The following is a 21,539-nucleotide window of genomic DNA, read 5'->3' on the forward strand; positions in this document are numbered from 1 at the left end:
GATCAGACAGGCCTTGAACTTAAAATCCTTCTGCTTCAGCATTCCTGGTAGTCGATGTAACAAGCCTGCACTACCAGGCTTGGAGTCTCTTTGTCTTTTGCAAACCACTGCCTCGGAATCTGGGCTACTCAAATCTTCATCCGGCCCTCCGGGGCTGGGGATGGCAAGCCCCCTGGTCTGCAAGTGCAGCCCCCTCTCCCCAGCCGCATATGACCCAGAGGACGTAGGCCAGGCCATGCCCAGGCTGCAGCAGCGGGAAGGCCCTTCCTCGGAGGCGGGTGGGCAGCGTCACTGTCTCTCCTTAGCGTGGCAGAGACCCCGCGGAGAATGGACGGCTTGGAGCCGGGCCTGGAGTACCCACCCTTCGATGAGGATGACGGCCCGGTGGATTGCGACTGCCCGGTCGCCTGCTACCGCGGGCACCGGGGGTACAGGTGAGCGGCCGCCGCGGCGGAGGGGAGGGCAACACCGGGCCGCCTCTCTCACCGCCCCCGCCGCCCCTTCTCGCCCAGGACCAAGCACTGGTCCAGCAGCTCCGCATCGCCCCCTCCCAAGAAGAAGAAGAAAAAGAAAGGCAGTCATCGGAGGAGCCGGTGAGAGCGGCGCATGGTCCTAGGGCGAGACTGGGAGGGGCCTTGGGGATACACCGGACACAGATGCTACCCTTGGGACCAGTTAACTTAAACCAGCCCCACCCCCTTGGATTCCTAGCCTGCAGCTTAACCCCTCTCAGTCCCGCCCATTCGATAAGCCCCGCCTCACTCTAAGCCCCACCCCCACTGGGTATTACCGTCCGCCCTGGGTTCAAGTAAACCCCATTCCAAGTGTGGGTGTCCCTGGGAAGTGGGTCATTACTGGCCCTCAACTACAACTCCCCCGTTTCTATGTCCTCCCCCTCCTCTGTCCTGAGGTACAAGCTGGGGCCACTAGCTAACACGGTCCATCTGTCTGTCCTTTCTTTCTGGCATTTACCTTCAGCAAAAAGAGGAGACTAGAGTCAGAGTGCAGGTCAGTGATGGAGGGAGCAGGAGCGGGGGCGGGGAGGGCTGGGACCCAGAGGGCGCACCTGTGGGTGGGAAGGAATGCAAGGCCACCATCCGGAGACTAGAGGCCTGGCACCTCAGGGGCTGGACACGGGACTTTCTGGTACCAGTGTTTGCATACACAGCCTAGAAATCCCAAGGACTGGAGACATCTCAGAGCTGATGAGTTTGCCAAGTGCACAGCTCTGGATTCTGTCTCCAGCACCATAAGAAAACCAGACCACCAGACCAGAAAAACATTTCTTCCCGAGCCAGGCGTGGTGGCACATGCCTTTAATTCCAGCACAGGCAGAGGCAGGCAGATCTGTGAGTTTGAGGTCAGCCTGGTCTACAGAGTGAGCTCCAGGACAGCCAAAGATGCACTGAGAAGCCCTGTCTCCAAACATCAAAAAAATAAATAATAAATTCTTCCCTTCGCCTATACAAGACCACTTTGGGGGGGGGGCAAGGTAGAAGGACCATGAATGCAAGGCTAGCCTGGGCTACACAGAAAGGCCTGTCTCAAAAACAAGCCAACACCACAAAGGAATTGAGGAGCGAGCTCACTGGCCTGCCTCTTCAAGGCGGCATGTCCCAGAAGTCAGTGAAAGATCCCAACTCAGAAAACACGGGCTGGTGAGATGGCTCAGCAGTGAAAGAAACTGTAGCCAAGCCTGATGACCTGTGTGGAGTCACCAGGAACTACCTAGTGGAAGAAGAGAACTTTCCAGAGGCTGTCCTCTGAGCTCCATGCATGCACCATGTCGTGTGCACGCACACACACTAAATAAACATATGTGGTTAGTTCCTCATAAAGATGTCCAAGGTTGACCTCTGGGCTCTGCGTGCACACAGGTGTGCATCTGCACACACACACACACACACACAGGAGGAAAGGTAACTAAGGGACAGGCAGTCGTATCAATTTTAGGAGTCTTTGCCCACCTGGTCCGTAGGCTCTCATTCTATACAAGGGAGTCTGGGCGCAATAGCCTGCCACCTCTTCCCAGCCCCCTTCAGCCACACCCATCCTCTCCCCTCTGCCCCCAGCTCACCAGTGACTCACCCCTGTGTCCACAGCTGTGGGAGTGCCTCCCCCCTGCGCAAGAAGAAGAAGGGTGTGAAGAAGCACCGCAGAGATAGGTAACTGGACCTCTCCTCTCCACACACCCCTGCCCCCTGTGGCCTGTCTCATTCCCTGGGCTGTGCCCCCCGTGGCTGTGCCCAAGAAGACTCAGAAGAATTTGTCTGCCACTCCACAGGTCTGAGTCTGGGTCCCGGAGGAAGCGACGGTACAGGTGAGCTGTGCTTTCCTGAGCAGGCACACAGGTTGCCAGACTCTTCCGGGGACCAGTCTGGCTCTGCCCTCCACTCCAGGGGACCAGTCTGGCTCCACCCTCCACTCCAGGGGTCCTTTCCTCGCTGAGCAAATGGGGCTGGAGGACAGGTCAACTTCCATGTAAAAGCCCCAAGAATTTCCAGAAAGAACTGCAAGCCCTGATGTGCCCTCTTCGAAGGACCCCCGAATTATAGGGGAAGGGGCAGGGCCAGGACAACGCATTTCTGTGAAGCGGGTGGCTCAGTGGGTAGAAGACTGGGGTGGCCAGGCCGGGGCTAGAGGTGGAGTCTCTGGCAGATGGACTGTTAGCCCTCTGCAGTTCTGACTGCCTGGCCTCAAGGAGCCCAGGCAGAAGTTAGTCAACCCAGTGTCAGGGATCAAAAGGTATAGGCCAGTCGCACCCTTTCTCTGGGAGTCAGCGAGACTTCCTTCCTGCAGCCCTGACTAGGGTCTCCGGGCCCTCCCCTTGGTGGGATTTACCAAAGGCCATTTGTACCTGGTAGTATGGAAGCCTGAAAATTTTTCACCCTACCCTTCCTACTTTCCCCATTCTGCCCCCCTCCCTCCCAGGATGAAAGGATAGTGTGGGCCTCTGCTGTCCTCTAGTGGCCACCATCCTATGTACAGTGTCTAGGACAGGACAAGATGTGTAAGTGAGCTACTTAGTACTGAGGCCCAAAGCAAGCTGAACGAAGCCCTCCATCCGGCCCTTTCCTAAATTTGGGTATTTGTTTTATTTGCTTGGGACTTGAAAGGATTTCATGCCATCAGAGAGGTTCCTACCTGGGGATGAGATGTGGCCTGAGATCCTGTGCTTCTGTGGAAAGCAGAAGGTTCCACACTGGGCATGCGTGGCTCGGTGGTAGAGGGCCCACTTACGTGTGAAACCTTTGCACCACATACACGCACACCCCTCCTCACGAAGCCTGGCTGTACCCTACCGGGCGAGGTGGACACCCAGCGAGGTTTGGGCCTAAGAGGAGAGCAAACTGAAGTTCCGCATCTGAGCATAGCTGGGCTGCAGACCACCGGTCTCAGCAGCCAACACGAAAGTGTACCTGTTACTCTGGTCACTCCCGTGCCCCGGCGCTCAGACCTGGTCTCCGCTTCCTGCAGATCGCGAAGCCTCAAGAGCAAAAGAAAAGAAAAAAACAAAGAGCGTAAGAGGTAAGAGCGCTAGGCCGTCCTCCCCGGGCTCCAGAAAACCTGGTCCGTTAGCACCCCGAAACCAACCTCTTGAGCTTATCTCAAACCGAACCCCCCAATCGTGTCAGACAGACAAGTGGAAAAGGAGCCTTTGAGCCAGTGGCCACTGGAGGAGCCTAGGCCCCCTTTCTGCCCTTTGACCTCCTCCACACCCCTCCACTCCAAGTAGACAGGTGAGAGGTGAGATTTGGAAGTTGGGGCTCTCCAGAAAAGGCACTTTCCCCTAGCTCTCAGAGATGACTCTTGGGGACCCTACATCCAGCCCCAGCCCCAATCCCATCCAGTCAGCTTTCCTAGGAGACTGTGCTGGGGGTGGGGCTGCCCCCACAGTGACCTTCCTCGGTTACTTACCCCAAGTCCCCGAGGTCAGGCCAGGCAGCCCCACCGTCAGAAGAGATAACATTTCAGTTCCGGCTGACTCCCCTTGCCCACGCCAGGCCTCACACTGAATCGCCGGGCAGAAGGTCTCACCACCGCAGCAGCTCCCACAGTCCCTCGATGACCTCACACTACAGCGACTCCGGATCACCCAGCAGGTAGGCTGAACCCTGGGGTAGACTCAAGAGGTGATGCTTGGAGGGTGGAGGTTGGGTGGGGGTCGGGTGGGGGCTGGAGATTAGCCCAGCTGGCAGAGTGCTTGCTTGCCTGGATGCACGAAGTTCTGGGTTTGACCCCCCAGGACTGCATAATCCAATTGTGGTGCATGCCTGCAATCCTCGCACTTTAGAGACGGAGGTAGGACGATCAGAAGTTCAAGGTCAATCTAGACTAGATGTAGAGTTGAAGGACAGCCTGGGCTACACGAGACCCTGTCTTCAGGGGGAATAATGTATTTAGCTCAACTCGGGGATGGAGGGGAGTGTTGTGTCCCTAAGGGCCGGCGTGCCGGGGCCAGTAGCCAGGACCAAGGTTCATGAGCCAGAAGCAAGCTGGTGCCCATCTGGAGGAAGAGCCTAAATGGGAAGTCAAGGCAGTGCAGGGCTGGCTCGCTCGGGTTGCTCCCTCTGTGAAAGCGCGAGCTGGGAGCCAGGCTGCCTGCAGAGGGGGCGTCCCACGCCGGCTCCCCCATCCCTCCGCTCCCCCAGGCTGAGCCCCAAACATCGAGATGACGGGCGGAAGACGGGCAGCCAGCGATCCAGCGGGAGCCGGTCGCCGTCCGCATCGGGCGGTAGCGGATGGGGGTCGCCGCAGCAGAACGGAGGCAGCAGGCAACGCAGCGGAGCGCTCGGGGGCCGCCCCGGCTCAGCGCACAGCCCGCCCGATGTACGTACGCTTGGCTTTGCGGAGGGTTCGCCACTCCGCTTTCGCGGGCTGCGCCGTGCAGGGTTGGGGTCTGATAGCCGGCGGGGCGGGGCCGTTGGTGGGTCACGGGTGACCGACACTCTCTCGGTTCCCAGCTCTCCGACCTGTGCTCCGCAAGGGGCACCGGGTGCCGGGAGTCACCTGGAATGCTCATTTGGATGTCGGTTGGATGTTGTTCCCACCTGGGCCTGGTGGTCTGGTGAGGGGTTAGGGGTGGGGACCTGCAGCCCTGGGCCACTTTGGTGCTTGGCAAAGAGGTCAGAGAAGGCCTGACCATAGGGATAGTTGGGATACGCTGCTGGTGATGAGCCCATGTTGCTTGCCTTCCGGGAACAGGCGTGGACAGGAAACAGTCAGTCAGCACCTGGAGAGAAGGGTCTCAAACGCCAGTGGGTGTCACGTGACATCCAAGCCCCTACCCCTTCTCTGAGTCCTTCCCTCCCCAACCCCTCCCATTAGCTCTTCCCACTTCTCTTGGGCCCACAATGAGCTTCTTTTGTACACGGCCCCAGCACTGCCCAATTTGGACCAGTGTCTCAAACCTGCCAACCTCATTTCCCAGGCTTGTCACTACCGAGACACCTAAAACACTCCTACCACTATGGTCCCCATCACAAACTGTCCCACCAGTCCTAGGGAGGGACACAAGCACCTCTAGATCTTCAGGCAGCTGAGGTGTTCCTAGGAGCCGGAACTAAACCCTGACTTTTTATTCCCCACGTGGTCCACCCCATCCGTCAGAGTATGAGGCTGAGGCCTCTCAAAGAGGGGGCTCTGCGGTGCTGACAGGGCCCCTGGGTGTGCTCGGGAACTTGGGGTAGAATAGCGGGACCCTTTCCACACCCATAATGCATGGCCCAAGATGCCTCATCCAAGTGGCGAGCTGTCCCTCCCCAGACCACCGGTCTCAGCAGCCAACAGCAACCTGTACTTGTCAGTTTCGTTTTGATTTTTTTGTTTGTTTATTTTCTTTCACTCCCTTCCTTTTCTGAAATGCTCTTCCTCCTGTGGTGTCAGAGAGGAAGGAAGGTGAAGGGAGGTAGGGCACAAAGCTTTTGTTCTCAGAATTTCTGTGGAAGAGCCTGCCTCTAAACTGTCCTAGAAAGACTGCCTGGTTCTTTGCCCAGCTCCTGGGGCTTTTGTTAGGCCCCCAGTTGAGAAGGGCACTGATGCCCGCTGGATCTGTCTTCTGAGTGTGAGAGGGCACAATGGGGTATCTTAAAGCAACCAGCAGGGGCTGGAACTGATAAGCTGACCTAAAAAGAAATATAGTGATCCCCAAACTTCCTGAGCACAGAGATCAAGGGGCACAGCCTCTCATCTGTGGCCTCCCTTATGACCCCAAAACACAGGGATTGTTTTCCAAAGCAAGGGTAAGTCCCATCCTATTTCTGGTCCCTTCTGTGGGGTCTTGGAAATCTGAACAACTTCCTTAAGGGCTGCCCCTTGCAGGGTCCTGTACCTGCAAACAAAATGAATGCAGTAACTAGACATGTCCAGCAGCAGACAAAATGGCAACAGTAACTCGATGACTGTGCAGGAGTCAGCAGTTGGTCTAGGCAACGTTTTATATCTCCTGCCCAAAATGGGACTCCATTTTCACGTGGCCATAGGAGTTTTCCAAGTGCATTATTTACATTATCACAAAGAAAAGCTCAGAATCTTACCCCTCACCCTTGCATCCTGCACAGTCTGAGACTTTGAACATCCCAGGTCTGCAACCTATACCCCAATCCTCTTTCCCTTAAAAAAAAAAAAAGACTTTGGTAGAGGGGGTTGCTAGGCAGGCTGGTCCTCCTGTACCCAGGAAGGTGAGACCAAGGGAGGGCTGGGTGTCAATAGCCTTCACCATTTTGAAAAAGTCTTTCAGCATAAGTACTGGGGGTGGGGGTAGGAGTTTACGACATTCTCTCTCCAGAAAAGAGAGAGAAAGACACAGAAAAAAAGAGAAGCTCAACATTTTTTTAACCCCACCTATGTCTTTGTTTGTTTTTTAGCCTCCCATTTGAAACGTGGTAATACTATAATTCCATATCTTGTTTAGCTGAGGGTGGGGGAATTTACATCATTTTTCCTGTTATTTTGGTGTGATTTTTGTTTGTTTGTTTGCTTGTATTTCCTTTTTCTTTATTTAAAAAAATTGTAATGTACCAAAATGCAAACTATCTTTCTGGGTTTGTTTTGTTTTTGTTTTTCCTTTTCTCTCTCTTCTGTGTTCTAGAACTTTGCTTCTATGTGTGTTACTGTAGAAGCCTTTCTTCTAATGCAGAAATAATGTTTGAATTTCAAGTCTACATTAGTCATGCCTATATCTTTATATACTTTCTTCTCTTGTGATCAGAATTTAAAAGGGAACACAACTCCAAATACAAATGGCAGCCATACCAACAACACCTGCTACATAAGAAAGCCCTCTTGTTAACTCCGGGGAGCATCCTGGAATTAGCTCAGGTTTTAAATGAACAACACTGGTGTTTTTGAGTCTGTAAAGGACCTTGCAAGAAGCGAGGGGCCACAAAGGGAGAAGGGGCTTGCCCCGTGTTACTAATTGGGTGCTGTGGACAGGCAGGGGGAGCCAGTATCAGGCCCCAGCTCCTTAGAAAGACTGGAGGAAGGAGTCTGAAGGCAGCTGCAAATTTAACTCCGGTAAAGCTGTCCAAGCTAGACAATCTAGGCTGGAGAGAACTGTCTTCTCTGGGGACAAGCCATTGCCCCAGACAATTCTCCATCTGAAGAGCAGAGCCATACCTGGTGGTGTCCACATTGAATCCTAGCACTCAGAAGGCTGATGAAAGAGCATAACAAGGTCAAAGCCAGCCAAGGTCCTGATTGGTAACTTAGTCTGAGAAAGAAAGTTAGAAAGTATCAAAAGGAGAGAGAGAGAGGCTGCCCTACCCACGTAGTTCATTCACCACAGGGACAAAAAAAGGATGAAAGCAATGGATGGGGACTTAGCTGGAAGTGTTTGCCTTGGACCGGATCACTGGCATCACATGAAATCTGGGGATAGTGGAGCACACTTGTAATCCCTGCACTTGAGAGGTAGATGCAGGAGATCAGGTATTCAAAGATAGCCTCAACTGCATAGTGAGTTCGAGGCTATTCTATGTAACCTGAGTGTCTGTCTCAAAAAAGCACTTAAATGGCGAAGCCATGGGGCTTATCTGAGAGGCAAGATCCAGCTTCGAAATTAAACGTATGGTTGTTTTTCCTTTTAAATATGCAGCTCAGCTCCCACCCTCCTCATCCTCCCTCGCTGGCCTCATTTAACCAGCCTTTCTCTCTTTGTCCGGCCTTTCTATCCCCCCATCTCTCTGTCTATCTCCTTCCATCTCTCTCCTCCTGAGTTGGGTCTCTCTCCCAAGCAACCTGCCCCTTCTCTATCCACCCTGTGGTTTCTGCATTCGGTAGCTGCTACATGCATGCCCTCTGGGGACTTTGTTATGTAGAGTTTTAGGGAAAGCTTGGCTAGTGGAGCCTGGAGTTAAAGATTTTAAAATAAATAAACAAATAAGTAAATAATGAATCTAACAAAGAATCCTGACAAGTGGCCCCTTCCATCCCTGAGGCCACGGGGCAGACTGTTTCCCCCTCTGCTGGCTCAGAGCAGGGGTCCATTTGGAATCACCATTGTCCTACATCCTGCATTCCCTGGGCAGAGATCTTCCTTTTTTTTTTTTTTTTTCAATTGTTACGCCTCTGTCCCTGAGCACTGAGAAGGTAGGTATCCCAGCCCAGCTAGGCACTTGCTCTTGCTCTCAGATAGGTCCAGCCATGCTTAGTTTGAATCTCTCCCTCTCCCTCTCCCTCTCCCTCTCTCTCTCTCCCTCTCCCTCTCCCTCCCTCTCTCCTTCCCTCCCTCAACTTTGCTCTGGGTTGACTTGTTGTTTTTTCTCTTTCCTCTCTTTAACTAATGTTTCATCCACACTTTCTCCCAATGAGCCACACCTAGCTGTCCCCAGTCTATGGTTTGGTTTCCACTCCTCCCTGACCCCTGGCGACTTTTGTAGGTTCGTCTTTCTCCTTCCCATCTGCCCTGCCTCTGCTTCTTCCTCTCCACGTCCTGGCCCAGTCCCGAGCCCTCCTTCACTCTCACTCATTCTCATTTCGTTGGCCGAATGCGTTTGTGTGTGGTCTAACACTTAATCTTCGTGTCTCTTCCTGTACTGTGCGCTTGGGGCCGATGTGATTGCTGCTGTCTGGAGAGGTTGCTGAACCCCGCCCTTCATCCTGCCAGCCTCTAGCTAGGGGTTCTGGTCACACACTGCAGCCCTCCAGGGCCCACCTAGACAGCAGGCAGTGGGAGAGTGGACTCTGAGAACCTCTTGGCCTCCAGATCCGGGAGGAAGTTCCGGCTGAGGACCAAGTTCAAAGATAAGCCCGTTGCACCCTTTGGGGCTGACTATGCGAGGCTGAATCTAGACCTAGACCAAGTCCTTTATGACAGCACAATGGAGCTCAGACGTGCTCCGGGACACCAATGAGCATCAGTACCACTGAGAATCACAGCCCCGTGGTTTAGGTGTGATAACGGAGTGAGTTCAGAGTCTGGAACAGGCACTGAACCTTGAGAACTTTCTTGGCCAAAACTCTCTGGGGGTGACATCAGAATGGGATAAAAATCTTAGCTTACCTACCCCCAGAACAGGGCCTTCTCCAAGTCCCCAGAGCCTTTTCCTCTTCTTAACTTCTGGATTGGAGCAGTTCAATGGTGTCCCTTGGTGCAGAATGATCCAGAAATGACAATTGCTAGTGGTCAAAATGACTCTTGGTAGAATGAGCATCCTATCACATGAGCCTTGTGATTGCCACTCCCGTGCTCAGCTAGCTGCTTGGAAAGTGGCAGTCAGAAGTAGGGACAACCTTGGGGACACCACCACCCCATCCTTCTTCCACCGGCTTCCTACACTACCTGAAGGTAGCCACAGAAGTATGAGCACCCAATAGCCCAGTAGCTATTTTGAGGTCTTGGTAACCCTCCATCTTCAGCTTCAAGGAAAGGGCTACATACTTCTCTCATGTTTGTCCCAGGGAAGGGTCGGGACAGTTTACTTCTCAGAATCTCTAGCTGTCTTGGATGGGTGTTTGCTGGAAGGGAGGTGACAAAGCTCTTCTTCACAGGGGGATAAGCACTGCTAGTCTGGAAGGGGAAGTGATGAGAACTTGGAGGCTCTGCCCTTCAAGACTTCCTGGATCTTCTCTTGATCTCAAATTTGTCTTTTAAAAGTTAAAAAAAATGATGCCATTAGCAAAGCCAAGAAAATAACAAGGGTATAAAGTGCTTGCTTTGCAAGCATGGGGACGTGAGTTCAAGCCCCAGAACTCACATTAGAAAGTCAAGGATGGTGACCTGTGCTTGTCTTCTAATCCCAGATCTGGGAAGGCAGAGACAGACAATCCCTGGGGCTTTCTGATCAGCCAGCCTTGCTTACTGACTAGCCCTGGATCCTCAAATAGCCCAATGGGTAAAGATGCTTGCCACTCAGGCTAGTGGCCTGAGTTCAGTTCCTGGATTCACATGGTAAAAGGAGAAAACTAGCCTCTTCAAGTGTCCTCTGTATGTGTACACACATACACGCACACACACACACTCACACAATGCACACACACACACACAAGAAAGGAAGGAAGGAAGGAATCAAAGAAGGAAGGAAATAAGGAGAGAAAAAGAAATTCCATATCCCCTGGCTTCTCTCAACCCCTAGGAAGAGTGAGGCCCAGCCAAGCCAAGGACAAGGCATGGCCTCTGGCAGGGTCATGGTGACTTTCTTGGCAGCTTCTGGAGGGACGAACAGGCTGACCTCCCCCAAGGACTCCCTGACAGTATCATCTTCCCATCTCTGCAATCCCAGGCTGCAGGGGACCAGACCCTTTCCACCTGACCCCACACCTTCCTCCCCCTGTTCTGATCCACTCAGTCTATGGGAGGGTCTTAGAGGCCAATCCCTTTGTAGGCCAGCCCAACAAAGATTCTGATCATCCCCATTTTATCAGTGGGGAAGCATGGGCCTGCCTAGTATGAGACTTAGCATAAACTCTCATAACCAACTTGAATCCCCTCAAAGGGGTTCCTCTTGGGCTAGGATGAGGTCAGTAGGCTCTAAAGGAATCGGAGGACAGTGATGGGAAACTAAGACATGACCCTGGCTTGGACTTCAATGGCCGGGACAGAAACATACTGGGAGTATTCAGCTATCCAGTCCAGACCCTTTATATCCTAATACCCTACCCCACTTCCAGTGTGAGACAGCGGGGAGTCAGGGCGGTTCTGCATGGGACTGAGGGTGTAATTCAGTTGCCACTGTTGACCTAGCACGCATGGAACATTGGGCTATAAGCCAAACAACTCATAAACCAGGCACGATGGTTCATGTCTGTAACCCTGGCACTCATGGAGGTGGAGACAGGAAGAACACAAGTTCAGTGTCAGGCAACCTGCGTCCACCGATGCAATAGTGACATGACTGGGGGTGGGGATTGAGCCCATCCGCACAAAAGATTAAGAAGTTCAAGGCCAACTTTGACTATGTATTGAATCCCAGCTGAGCTATGTGGAATCCTGTTAAAAGAAAAGCAACTAATAGGGAGCTGGGACGGTATCTTAGTGATAGAGCAGCTTGCCTGGCATGCATGAGGTCCTAGGTTCAATCCCCAGTACTGACAGGGGGAAAAAAGGTGGGAGAGGGGTCCTGCATGTCTATGGAAAGGAATATTATGGGCCCGATCTTCCTCCTTGACACCGTTCCTTGCCTTGAGTCAGGCCTCTAGCTCAGATACGGAGCGTGGTCCCGATTCCAATATGCAGCCCTTAACTACCGGCCCTGCTGCCTCCCCTGACGAGAGCAGCCTTAGAGGAGGCGGTCTGTGGTGGCCCTGAGCTGTGAGTTGCTAAGCGTTTGTTCCTAAGGCTCCCTTACCTGATATCTCTGTTTGCTTTAACAAGCTGACCACCCTAGGCATAGGAAGCATTCAAAGATCCTAGAGATGCCTTTCTCATTTGCCTCCTACACGGAAATCCCATGAGAGAACCCTGGTACACACTGCGGGCTGTGAAAGGTTGTCTTCTCGGGGGTGGGGAGGAGAGCTGAGGGTTCTCCTTGGGGTGTTTGTTGACAATGAAACCATCTTTACAACAACCAGCCTCAAACTGGGCATGGTATAAGCTGGGATTTTCAGGTGTTCAAGGTTATCTTTGGTTACATAGAGAATTTAAGGCCAGTCTGGGCTACGTGAGACCTGTCTGATTTTTTTTTAAAAGAGAAATGGAACTGGGAATGTAGCTCTGTCAGTAGAGTGCTTGCTTAGCATGCATGCATGAAGCCCTGGATTCCATCACCATAAGAACATCTGCATAAGATCACCTGGAACCCCAGCACTCAGGTAGTCAAGGCAGGAGAATCAGAAGTTCAGCTATAGCAAGAGTTCAGAGTTCCAGGCCAGCTTTAGCTACATGAGACCTTGTCTACAATAAAAATAATAAGCCTCCAGTTCTTCTAGCTTAAGCTGCTCAGAAAGTGAAGACAGCTCTGTGCGGCAAGCAACTACCAGATCATACCAACTCTGGGCACCTCTGCCTGCCTCTGCTTCTGGAGAAAGACCCGTTCTCCCATGGGAAGTCTTCATGGCCGCACTGACTCCCACAGAGCGCTCACCAGCCATGGCTAGTACTCACAGGCTGCTTCAGCCACCAGTCACAAGCTGCTCTTTTCCAGCAATGAGACCACTTCCTGGTTCTGGAGCTTTGTCGGACTCTACGGAGCCCTTCAGAGAGAGGTCTGGGCCCCTGGCCCCCTGCCAGAAACATCCAGATCCAGGCAAAGGTGATCACGTTTTGTTTTCTGTGACAGTAAGATATCCTGAAGGAGGGGCTGGAGAGATGGCTCAGAGGTTAAGACCACTGACTGCTCTTCCAGGGGTCCTGAGTTCAATTCCCAGCAACCACATGGTGGCTGACAACCATCTACAATTCAATCTGGTGCCCTCTTGTGGCATGTAGGTAGAACACTGCATATGTAATAAATAAAAACAAATCTTTAAAAAAAAAAGATATCCTGAATGAGCTCAGTTCAGAGGCCTCCTGGCACCTGGAACTCCCTGATTGACCCTGGCCCTTACTGGGGCCAGTTCCTCCTTCCTCAGTCAGCAGTATTAAGGACTTAGTGTCATGTTTTCTGCTAAAAATTGAGATTATACCCAATGTGGTACATGCCTGTGATCCCAGCATTCGGGAGACTGAGGCAAGAGGATCTCAAGCCCAAGGCTATCATGTAAAACTCTGTCTAAAAATAAAACAGCTGGGCATGGTGGTGCACGTCAGTAACCCCAGCACCTAAGAAGCGGCAGCTGTAGGATCTTGAGTCTGAGGTCATCTGGCGCTGCATATTGCATTATAGATTCCAAGCCAGCCTGTGCTACATGAGATCCTGTCAAGAAAGAGGAAAGAGAATAAAAAGATATATATGGTTGTGCATGGCTGGCATGGTTGTGAATGCCTTTAATCCCAGCACTGAGAGGCAAAAACCAGTGTTTCTCAAGGCTAGCCAAGGCTACATAGTGAGACTCTGGCTCAAACAAGCTAACCTAAGGTTAACAGGCAGCAGATGTGGCTTGGTAAAGATTGTGGAAGTATCAGGGACAGATCTGCAAAGAGAACAGTACCATCTGCCCTTGCAAGGATGGGGCCCAAGGTCAGGAGGGGCCTTCTGTGCAGGGGTGGGTGGTGAGGCTGGGGAGGGCACAGAGAATCCTGGACTATTTACCCTGAAAGAGACATTGGGAAGCAAAAGGCGAAACCCTATTGTGCAGATGGGGAAACTGAGGCCTAGACTGGGGGAATTAATTTGTCCAGGGGCCCCATGGTGCTGAGGTAGCTGCAGGCTCCTAGTTTCTCAGAGACCTTTGGATGGCATCAGGTTACCTTTCTGGTCCTAACTCCACTCTTGGAAGAAAAAAAAAGTTGCTAGCTCGTCCAGACGGCAGCCAAGGGCACTGGCTGAGGTCCAAGGAGCTGGACACCCTGGTCCTCTAGAGGTGAATCGGCCTCCTCTTGGGCCCAGAGTTGGGGTGGTTGCGTTTCTCTCTCTCTCTCTGTCTCTCTTGCATTTTTGTGACTCTAATGATGAACTTATGCTACCACACTTTTCCCTTCTCTTACACAACTCACCTACTAAAGGAGGAAGTGCCACTTTATTGGTAAGTGGACGTTAACCAAGAGGGACTTAAAAAATCAGAACGTTAAAAAAAAAAGAAATGAAATGAAAAAAAAGAAGAGAGAAACAGAAAGACAGTTGGTCAGCTACTGAACACCCCTGAGCTCTTGGCAGGGTCGCAAAACAGAGCCAAATATTAACAGAAAGAAAAAAAAATGTCAGGTTCCCCAGCAGATCATTTTGGTTTGGGTATATAATGACATTTGTGGTTTTTTGTTTCCGTTATTATTATTATTATGATTTTCTTTTTTTATTTCTGTTTTGACTCCTTTTCTTCGGTTAAATTTTGAGTTCAGTTATCTTGCCCCCTCCCCAATCTGTGTGCCGTGTGACACCCGCCCCTCTATGCCTTTTACCCTGGTGGGGGGAGCCTGGCCCTGGTGGGCTGGCCCTGGCTTGATCTACCAGTGTCGTCCCTCTCTTCTCTCTACTGGGGGGGAATCGTCTGTCCCCTATGAGGGGACAATGCCAGCCCCTCTGGTGTCCCATCCTGGAGCTCCCCCCCGCAGCCCCCACCCCCACCGCTCCGTCCCTCTTGTGTTATGCATGCCGAGAACCTTGCATGGTCTGCTATGTTGAGGCCAGAAGGTGAACACTCAGGAGAGGTAGAGGCAGGGCAGGCGCGGGAACCGTGTGTGCGATGCTCCGGGGCTGCAGCCCGCGGCCTAGGCCCGGTGAAAGCCCTCTCTCCTTTTCTCCCCCCACCCCGCTGCCCTCTCACGTCCCCCCTCGATCCCTCCTCTTTTTCTGCCCCCCTCCCCGTCTGGCTTGCACCCCTCCCCTTCTGCTTCCTCACTTCCCCACCCCACCCCATCCCCCGCGTCCGTCCGTCCGTCCTCTGCATCCACAACCCTCTCTGCTCCTGTCCCCTCTGCGTCCCTCCCTGCCCCTCTCGCCCCCCTCTCCGCCCCTCGTGCCCTTCTCTGCCTCTCTCCCCGTCAGAAGCCTAGCTCGCCCCGGGCCTGCGACAAGGTGGCCGCCGCGCCCACGCCGCCCGCTCGTGGGAAGGACAGTCAGAGCCCGCGCTCCGCGCCGTCGTCGCAGGGCCGCGGGGGCCGCGCGGCGGGAGGGGCGGCCAGGCGCCGGCGCCGGCGGAGGAGGAGGCGGCGATCGCGATCCTCGGCCAACGCGCCCCGCCGCAGGGGGCGCCGGCGAGCAAAACCCGCGCCGGCCCGGGGCTCGTCCCGCTCGCCCAGCGGGGCTCACTCCAGCAGCGAGTCGGGCGGCGGCGGAGCCCCGGGTCCAGGGCCGGAGCCGGGCTCCGAGCGAGGTCACAGCGGACACGGGAAACGGTGAGCCCGCCTCCTGCCTGCATCCCACGGCTGCACCCTCTCTCCGGTCACCCCGTGTGCAGCCCTCGTGGTCACCCCACCCCTCACTGGTCACTCCACGCGGGATGCCCCTCTCAGCATCCCACCTGCAGCCCCCTAACCCATCACCTCAATGGGGCCCCCTTGTTAGTCACCCCACATGGGATTCCTCATTCGTCCTCCGATGCATCTCCTCCGTGCGGATCCCTGCTGCCACCCACGCACAACCCTCGTCTCTCCTGCCCCGCAGCCAGTCACTTGAGCCCCGCCCCGTGCTCCCTCCTCTAGGGCAAAGGAGCGACCCCCGCGCGCGCGACCCGCAAGCGCCTCGCCATCCCCAGGCGCGCACGGCCGGCGCGGTGGCCCCGAGGGGAACAGCTCATCGCGCAGCCCTGGGCCCCACCCGGGGTCCTGGAGCTCCAGCCGCTCGCCGTCCAAATCCCGCTCACGCTCCCCAGACAAAAGGACCCGAAGTCCCAGCCTCTCCCCGTCGCCCAAGAAACCTCTAGGCCGGTAAGCGTCCCGAAGGGATTGGGGCGGGTGACCGAGCACCCGGGCTTGGGGCCCAGAGGGCGGGGATCCCTCACCACGAGCGGGTCCCACAGGGACAAAGACAGCGAAGGCCGTGTGAGGCATGCGGAGGCTGAGGCCGCCCGCACCCGACGTCGCTCCCGCAGCTACTCGCCCATCCGAAAGCGGCGCCGCGACTCGCCCAGTTTCATGGAGCCAAGGCGCATCACCAGGTACAAGGGGGCCTGGGGGGTGAGGCGGGAATAGGACTGCTGACTCTAGTTGGTGGCCAGGGAGTCAAGATTCTCGGGTCTGGGGGCCTTCTAGAATGGACCGAATCTCACCCAAAGGAGAAAGGAGGGTTTGCCAAGAGGAGAGAAACTGGAAGAGAGATGGGTTGGGGGAAGAGAAACTAATGGATTCAGGGGTCATCGAAGAGCTGGGGAGGAACGAGGGTGCCAAGGCATCCAGACACCTTGGGAAGGAAAGGTGCCATGGATCCGAGCTGGTCAGTATCTGGGTCGGGGTGGCCCCCCACGGGCATGGAGCTCAGCTCTGGGAGATTCCACTCGTCATCTGGAGCCCCTCCTTCCCCCGCCCCCTCCCCGTATCTACCACATCTTCAGTGATACGTGCTTTCTCCTTCATCTCAAGGAACCTCCTGCTGCGTGGCCTGTGGCCAGCCTGGGGGCCGCGTGGACCCGGCTCCACGGGCTGCCCAAGAGATGCCCATGTGAGCTAGTCTGGTAGTGGTCAGCTGTCTACGTCTCCGTTTCTCACTAACCTCCCAGCACCCTGGGGAACTGGTGGAGGGGGCAGAGCATCCTAGTATCTGGGGCAGCTGTCTGAGGAGCCCCATGCAGAGTGAGGAGTGTGGCTGATTTGATGGAAGACTAGAGGGGTCTGAGTCTGCAGATGAAATCACCCTAAAGCTGGGACTGGTGGCTCAGGTCTCTCATCTCAGCTACTAGGTACGCTGAGGCAGAAGGGATGGAAAAATCCAAGGTCAGCCTGAGGAACCTAGCAAGACCTTGCCTCAACACAAAATCATCAATAGACTTTACCTAGAATCCCCCATTGGACGAATGGGGTCATGGCTCTGTAATAGAGCACCTGCCTAGAATCCCCCAGTGAGGGGCTGGGGTGTGGCTCAGTGGCAGAGCACCTGCCTAGAATCCCCCAGTGAGGGGCTGGGGGTGTGGCTCAGTGGTAGAGCACCTGCCTAGAATCCCCCAGTGAGGGGCTGGGGTGTGGTTCAATGGTCGAGCACCTGACTAGGATGTGTGAGGCCCTAGATTTGATCCCTAGTACTACTAGCAAATTAAAATCACCCTGCAGCCCAGGATTACCCCAGTCTGAATAGATTACCATAGCAGACCCCAGAGTCCAGCATTACCCTGCCTTCCTGAGGCACCCAGGGGAGACTGACACACCTCCATGGCCAGATGTCTATAATTAGCTGAAATCTGTAAGAATCTTTTTAAATCCAACTCTTGATTCTCAAATTAGTTCTCCTTAGTCCTTGATAACCTGGATCTCCAAGAAGGCAGTATGGGCTCCCCCTTTACTCGCTGCTAAAGGCCAGACCACCACAATAACAATAGCAGCAGCCCCAAGACAGGTTACACACTCCAGCTGTCCACTGAGGGTCCTAAAACAGCCAGAATCTCACACCTTCCATCTGGCACCCACCTCAGGCCCTCTGCCCCAGGCTCCGCCTCCTCCCACTAACGCACACCTATTGTTCTTCCTCAGAATTAACCTTTGTGATGGGCATTATAAACCCTTAACCACTTTCTTTTCTCTGGGTCTTAGCTTTCTGCCTTCAAACTAACTCTGGGGCCAGCAGAGGGTGGGGGGGGGTAGCTGAGCAAAGGGTTGGGGTGGAGGGGGCGGAGGGGGATAGGCTGAACCAGAGACAGCAGTGGCCAGGGGTCTCCTCCTTGTTCTCTTTGAGTGACCTTAAAAATCTGAGTCTTCGGCCGGGCGTTGGTGGCGCACGCCTTTAATCCCAGCACTCGGGAGGCAGAGGCAGGTGGATCTCTGTGAGTTCGAGGCCAGCCTGGTCTACAGAGTGAGTTCCAGGACAGCCTCCAAAACAATACAGAGAAACCCTGTCTCAAAAAAAAAATCTGAATCTTCAGCCAGGTGGTGGTGGTAGCTCACACCTTTAATCCCAGAGCTTGGGAGGCAAAGACAGACGGATCTCTGTGAGTTCAAGGCCAGCCTGGTCTACAGAGTGATTACAGGACAGCCAGGGCTACACAGAGAAACCCTGTCTTGGAGAAGAAAACAACAACAAAAAACTTAAATCTTTTTGGAGCAGGGATGAGAGGGACAGAGGAACAGGGCTTAGCCATAATACTTGCAAGCAAAGAAGACATCGCTGCACATTCAGTTAAAGGAGCGTGTGTGTGGTGTGCGTGGACTGCAGTGTTCAGTCCCCACCATGCATGAATGGCGAGATAAACCTGCAGCCCCAACACTTCAGAGGCTAAAGACAGAAAGAATAGCAGGTGTGAGCTTTGATACATGAAACTCTGTCTCAAAAATCAAAGTTTGATTCCTGATGAACCTGTGATCCCAGAACTGAGAAGTTGAGGAAGATTGAAGATTACAGGCTAGCCTGGGCTTCATAGTAACTCTGTCTAAAATAGAGCTAGGAAAGAAAGAATGAAGAGAAGGAGGAAGAGAGAGAAAGTCAGTTGTGGTGGTACATGTCTGTGAATATAGCACTCAGGAAGTAGAGACAGGAGAGTCAGGAGTTCAAGGCCAGCCTTGGATACCCAGTGAGGTCAGCCTGAGCTATATAAAATCCTTCCTTGGAGAATAAAAACTAAATGAGGTTTTTGGTTAGAGAGATGGCTCAGTGGTTAAGAGCATTTACTGCCCTTTCAGAGGACCTGAGTTTGAATCCCAGCATGCACATGGGAAGCTCCGTGTGGTTCAGCTGCGAGGGGTTTCAGCAATCTCTGCTCTCCACGGCCCTGCGCATGAGTACATAAGCTCACATGCAGACGCATAATTAAAAATAATGTGTAAAGAAAAAGTTTGGCCAGGTGGTGGCGCACGCCTTTAATCCCAGCACTCAGGAGGCAGAGGCAGGCGGATCTCTGTGAGTTCGAGGCCAACGTGGTCCACAAAGCTACACAGAGAAACCCTGCCTCAAAAAGAAAGAAAGAAAACGTTTCACTCATAAAGTTCAGGGTATACCTCATGGTATGAGTATTTGTAAGGTCCTGGTTTCTTTCTACCTCAGCATTGACAAACAGGAGAAAAGGGAACACACACACACACACACACAAAACCAATAAGCTTTCATTTATTCAGAAAAATATTTCTTAGCACATACTCAGGTCAATAAAGAACTTAGCAAATCAATATGAATAAGGACACAGAAGTTTGGAACTGGAGTTGTCTCTGAGGCCAAGTCTCGGGGGGAACTTAGGCAGGAAACCCTTGCCACTGCTGTGATGGGAACTGGGGTCGAGTGAGGACCATGGGTGAGCAGAGCTTGGTGCCCTGGGTGGGCTAGGATCTACTTTTTCTCTCTTACAGTGCCCGAAAGCGTCCCATCCCCTACTACCGACCCAGCCCCTCCTCTTCCTCCAGCTGCTTGAGCAGCGACTACTCAAGCCGGAGCCACAGCAGGAGCCCAAGCCCGGGCCACAGCCACGGAAGCTACAGCAGCCACAGTCACGGGACTCGCAGCCGCTCGTGCAGCGCCTCCAGAAGCCGCAGTCCCAGCTACCACAGCAGGAGCAGCTCTGAGAGTGGGGGCTTCTGAGTTCAGACGGACACTTCCGGGGCTAGAGGGCCCTGGCGCAAGGAGAGGCTGGGGCTCTGGGACCTGAGAAGAGGGGTCTGTACCCCCCGTACTACTACAGAGGTCCCGGGTGGGGGGCAGCACGTGGGCAGGTGGACTAGGGAGGAGCTTCTTCCACAGCGATCAGCGATCCACCCACAAGGAGGAATCAAGTTGTTTAGTCCCTAAAGTGTGCCCATCCCCACGGCCCGCCCACCCACCGCGTCCAGGGAACAAAGAGCCTTTTCGAACACAAGGATTAGATCACCACGCCCCTCTCCTGCTTGAGGCCAGCTTACCAACCTGGGGCCCATTGCCTGGGCATGGCACAAGAGTCCTCTGCTGGCTGTCACCTCATCTCAGCCCAGTGGACCCCTGCACAGCTTGGAAGGTACCAAGTCCGGGACCTTCCCCCTCCTCTTTGTCTCCCACAGAGTGGATCTGCAGACAGCGGCTGTGCCAGATCTAGGAGGGGAGGGAGACCACCTAACTCCTGGTGTGTTGGCAGGCAGGATGAGGCGTTCACACCTGGCCCGTCTCTCTCTCTCTCTCTCCCTTGCCCTCATATCACGTGGTAGGCCCAGGCCACACCGTCCAGACCCTCATCAGCACAAGAGGTGGTAAATACAGCATCTGTATCTACCCTGATGTCAAAGATGGGGCTTCAGGGGCTCGGGATGTAGCTCAGTTGGTAGAGTGCTTGCCTAGCGTGCATGAAGTCCTGGGTTCCACCCCACACGAAGCATAAAACCAAGCATGCTGGTGCACGCCTGTCATCCCAGCACTCTGGAGGTAGAGACAGGAGGGCATAGTGAGTTTGAATCCAGCCTGGGGTACCGGAGACCCTGTCTCGGAAGTGAGAGAGAGACTGGGGATTCAGGTCAGAAGATAAAAAAGAACACAGACGGAAAGCCGAGGAGTTCTGTTTAGCGTGGGCTCAAACAGCGCAGTCATAGACATTGCAGGTCAAGGGCTACTGGGAGAGAGGTACTGACTGCTCTCTGCGTCATGGGTCAAAGAGTGACCCTTGAGCCAATAATAGCTCCTGGTCACACGTGTAGGACAGCATGCAGTTCACTTCGGAGCCTGCCCAAGGGAGGCCTTGCTGCCAGGCTCTGGTGGGTCAGGGTTGGTCATGGCTTTCAGAGCAGCAGTGGTAGGTTCCAGCGGAAGCCCTCAGCCTGGAGCCTGCCGGGGAAGCAGTGGTCCCCTCTAGCCCTCTTCTGTGGCACCCAGCCCTCCCCCGCTGGGGCCCTCAGGGATCTCGAAGTCTTCCTTGGCCCAATAGGGCAGATGCCCTGGGCTCTGGTGGGGGGGGAGGAGTCTGGGGTCTGATCCGGGTTCCCACCCTATCTCAGTTTCCCCTTCCCTCTTTCTCCGCAGTGCGGGAAAAAAAATTGGACTGTAATAAATACACTAGGTGCCCGGATGACAGGCTGAGTGAGACTCGGTTTCTATGACTGCGACCATCAGGGGAAGATTAGGCAGGAGGGAAAAGAGGATGGGGTCCTTCCTGGGAGGACCCAGTGGGAAGAATGGCATCAAGGAGCCCTGTCCCGTCATCATGTCCAGCCCCCTGCCTCTGAGCGAGAGATTACATAGCCTCCTGTAGGTCAAGTTGGGGGGGGGGAGATGGACTTCCTTCCTGCCTGGGGGCCTTGTTAAAATTGTGTGTGCGAGTGTGTGTGTGTGTGAGACTGTGGGTACATATGTCACCGCATGTGTGTAGAGGGCAGAGGGCAATCCTTCCACCTTCACATAAAGCTCCAGCTCCACGGCCAGACACGTAAGACAGTCATCTTCCCCTGCGGAGCCAGGCTGACAGCCCGTGTTTGT

General features: G+C 54.1%; 1 protein-coding gene and 1 long non-coding RNA gene across 3 annotated transcripts in view; one reads left to right on the forward strand and one right to left on the reverse strand.

Annotated features, from left to right (window-relative positions):
* Srrm3 (serine/arginine repetitive matrix 3) overlaps positions 1 to 21,135 on the forward strand; it is a 63,070-nt gene extending 41,935 nt beyond the window's left edge. Inside the window, exons 4-16 of one of the 2 annotated variants that reach the window (XM_040731141.1) lie at positions 306 to 434; positions 513 to 593; positions 979 to 1,008; positions 2,103 to 2,165; positions 2,285 to 2,320; positions 3,478 to 3,528; positions 4,005 to 4,103; positions 4,653 to 4,830; positions 15,021 to 15,370; positions 15,677 to 15,901; positions 15,994 to 16,131; positions 16,553 to 16,631; positions 19,457 to 21,135. In XM_040731141.1, coding sequence (XP_040587075.1) covers positions 306 to 434; positions 513 to 593; positions 979 to 1,008; positions 2,103 to 2,165; positions 2,285 to 2,320; positions 3,478 to 3,528; positions 4,005 to 4,103; positions 4,653 to 4,830; positions 15,021 to 15,370; positions 15,677 to 15,901; positions 15,994 to 16,131; positions 16,553 to 16,631; positions 19,457 to 19,669 — 1,672 coding nt within the window. In that variant the 3' untranslated portion in view covers positions 19,670 to 21,135. The remainder of the gene's footprint in view (positions 1 to 305; positions 435 to 512; positions 594 to 978; positions 1,009 to 2,102; positions 2,166 to 2,284; positions 2,321 to 3,477; positions 3,529 to 4,004; positions 4,104 to 4,652; positions 4,831 to 15,020; positions 15,371 to 15,676; positions 15,902 to 15,993; positions 16,132 to 16,552; positions 16,632 to 19,456) is intronic. The other variant, XM_040731142.1, reaches the window with a different exon arrangement.
* LOC121133922 lies at positions 429 to 4,019 on the reverse strand. Its single transcript, XR_005870933.1, has 3 exons — positions 3,919 to 4,019; positions 3,420 to 3,487; positions 429 to 3,334 (listed from the first exon to the last, which is right to left on the reverse strand). It is a non-coding gene; the product is annotated as an uncharacterized LOC121133922 (long non-coding RNA).
* Positions 21,136 to 21,539: the final 404 nt, after the last annotated feature.

Source organism: Mesocricetus auratus, unplaced genomic scaffold (assembly GCF_017639785.1).
Source record: "Mesocricetus auratus isolate SY011 unplaced genomic scaffold, BCM_Maur_2.0 Super-Scaffold_100025, whole genome shotgun sequence".
In the NCBI taxonomy this organism is placed as follows: domain Eukaryota; kingdom Metazoa; phylum Chordata; class Mammalia; order Rodentia; family Cricetidae; genus Mesocricetus; species Mesocricetus auratus.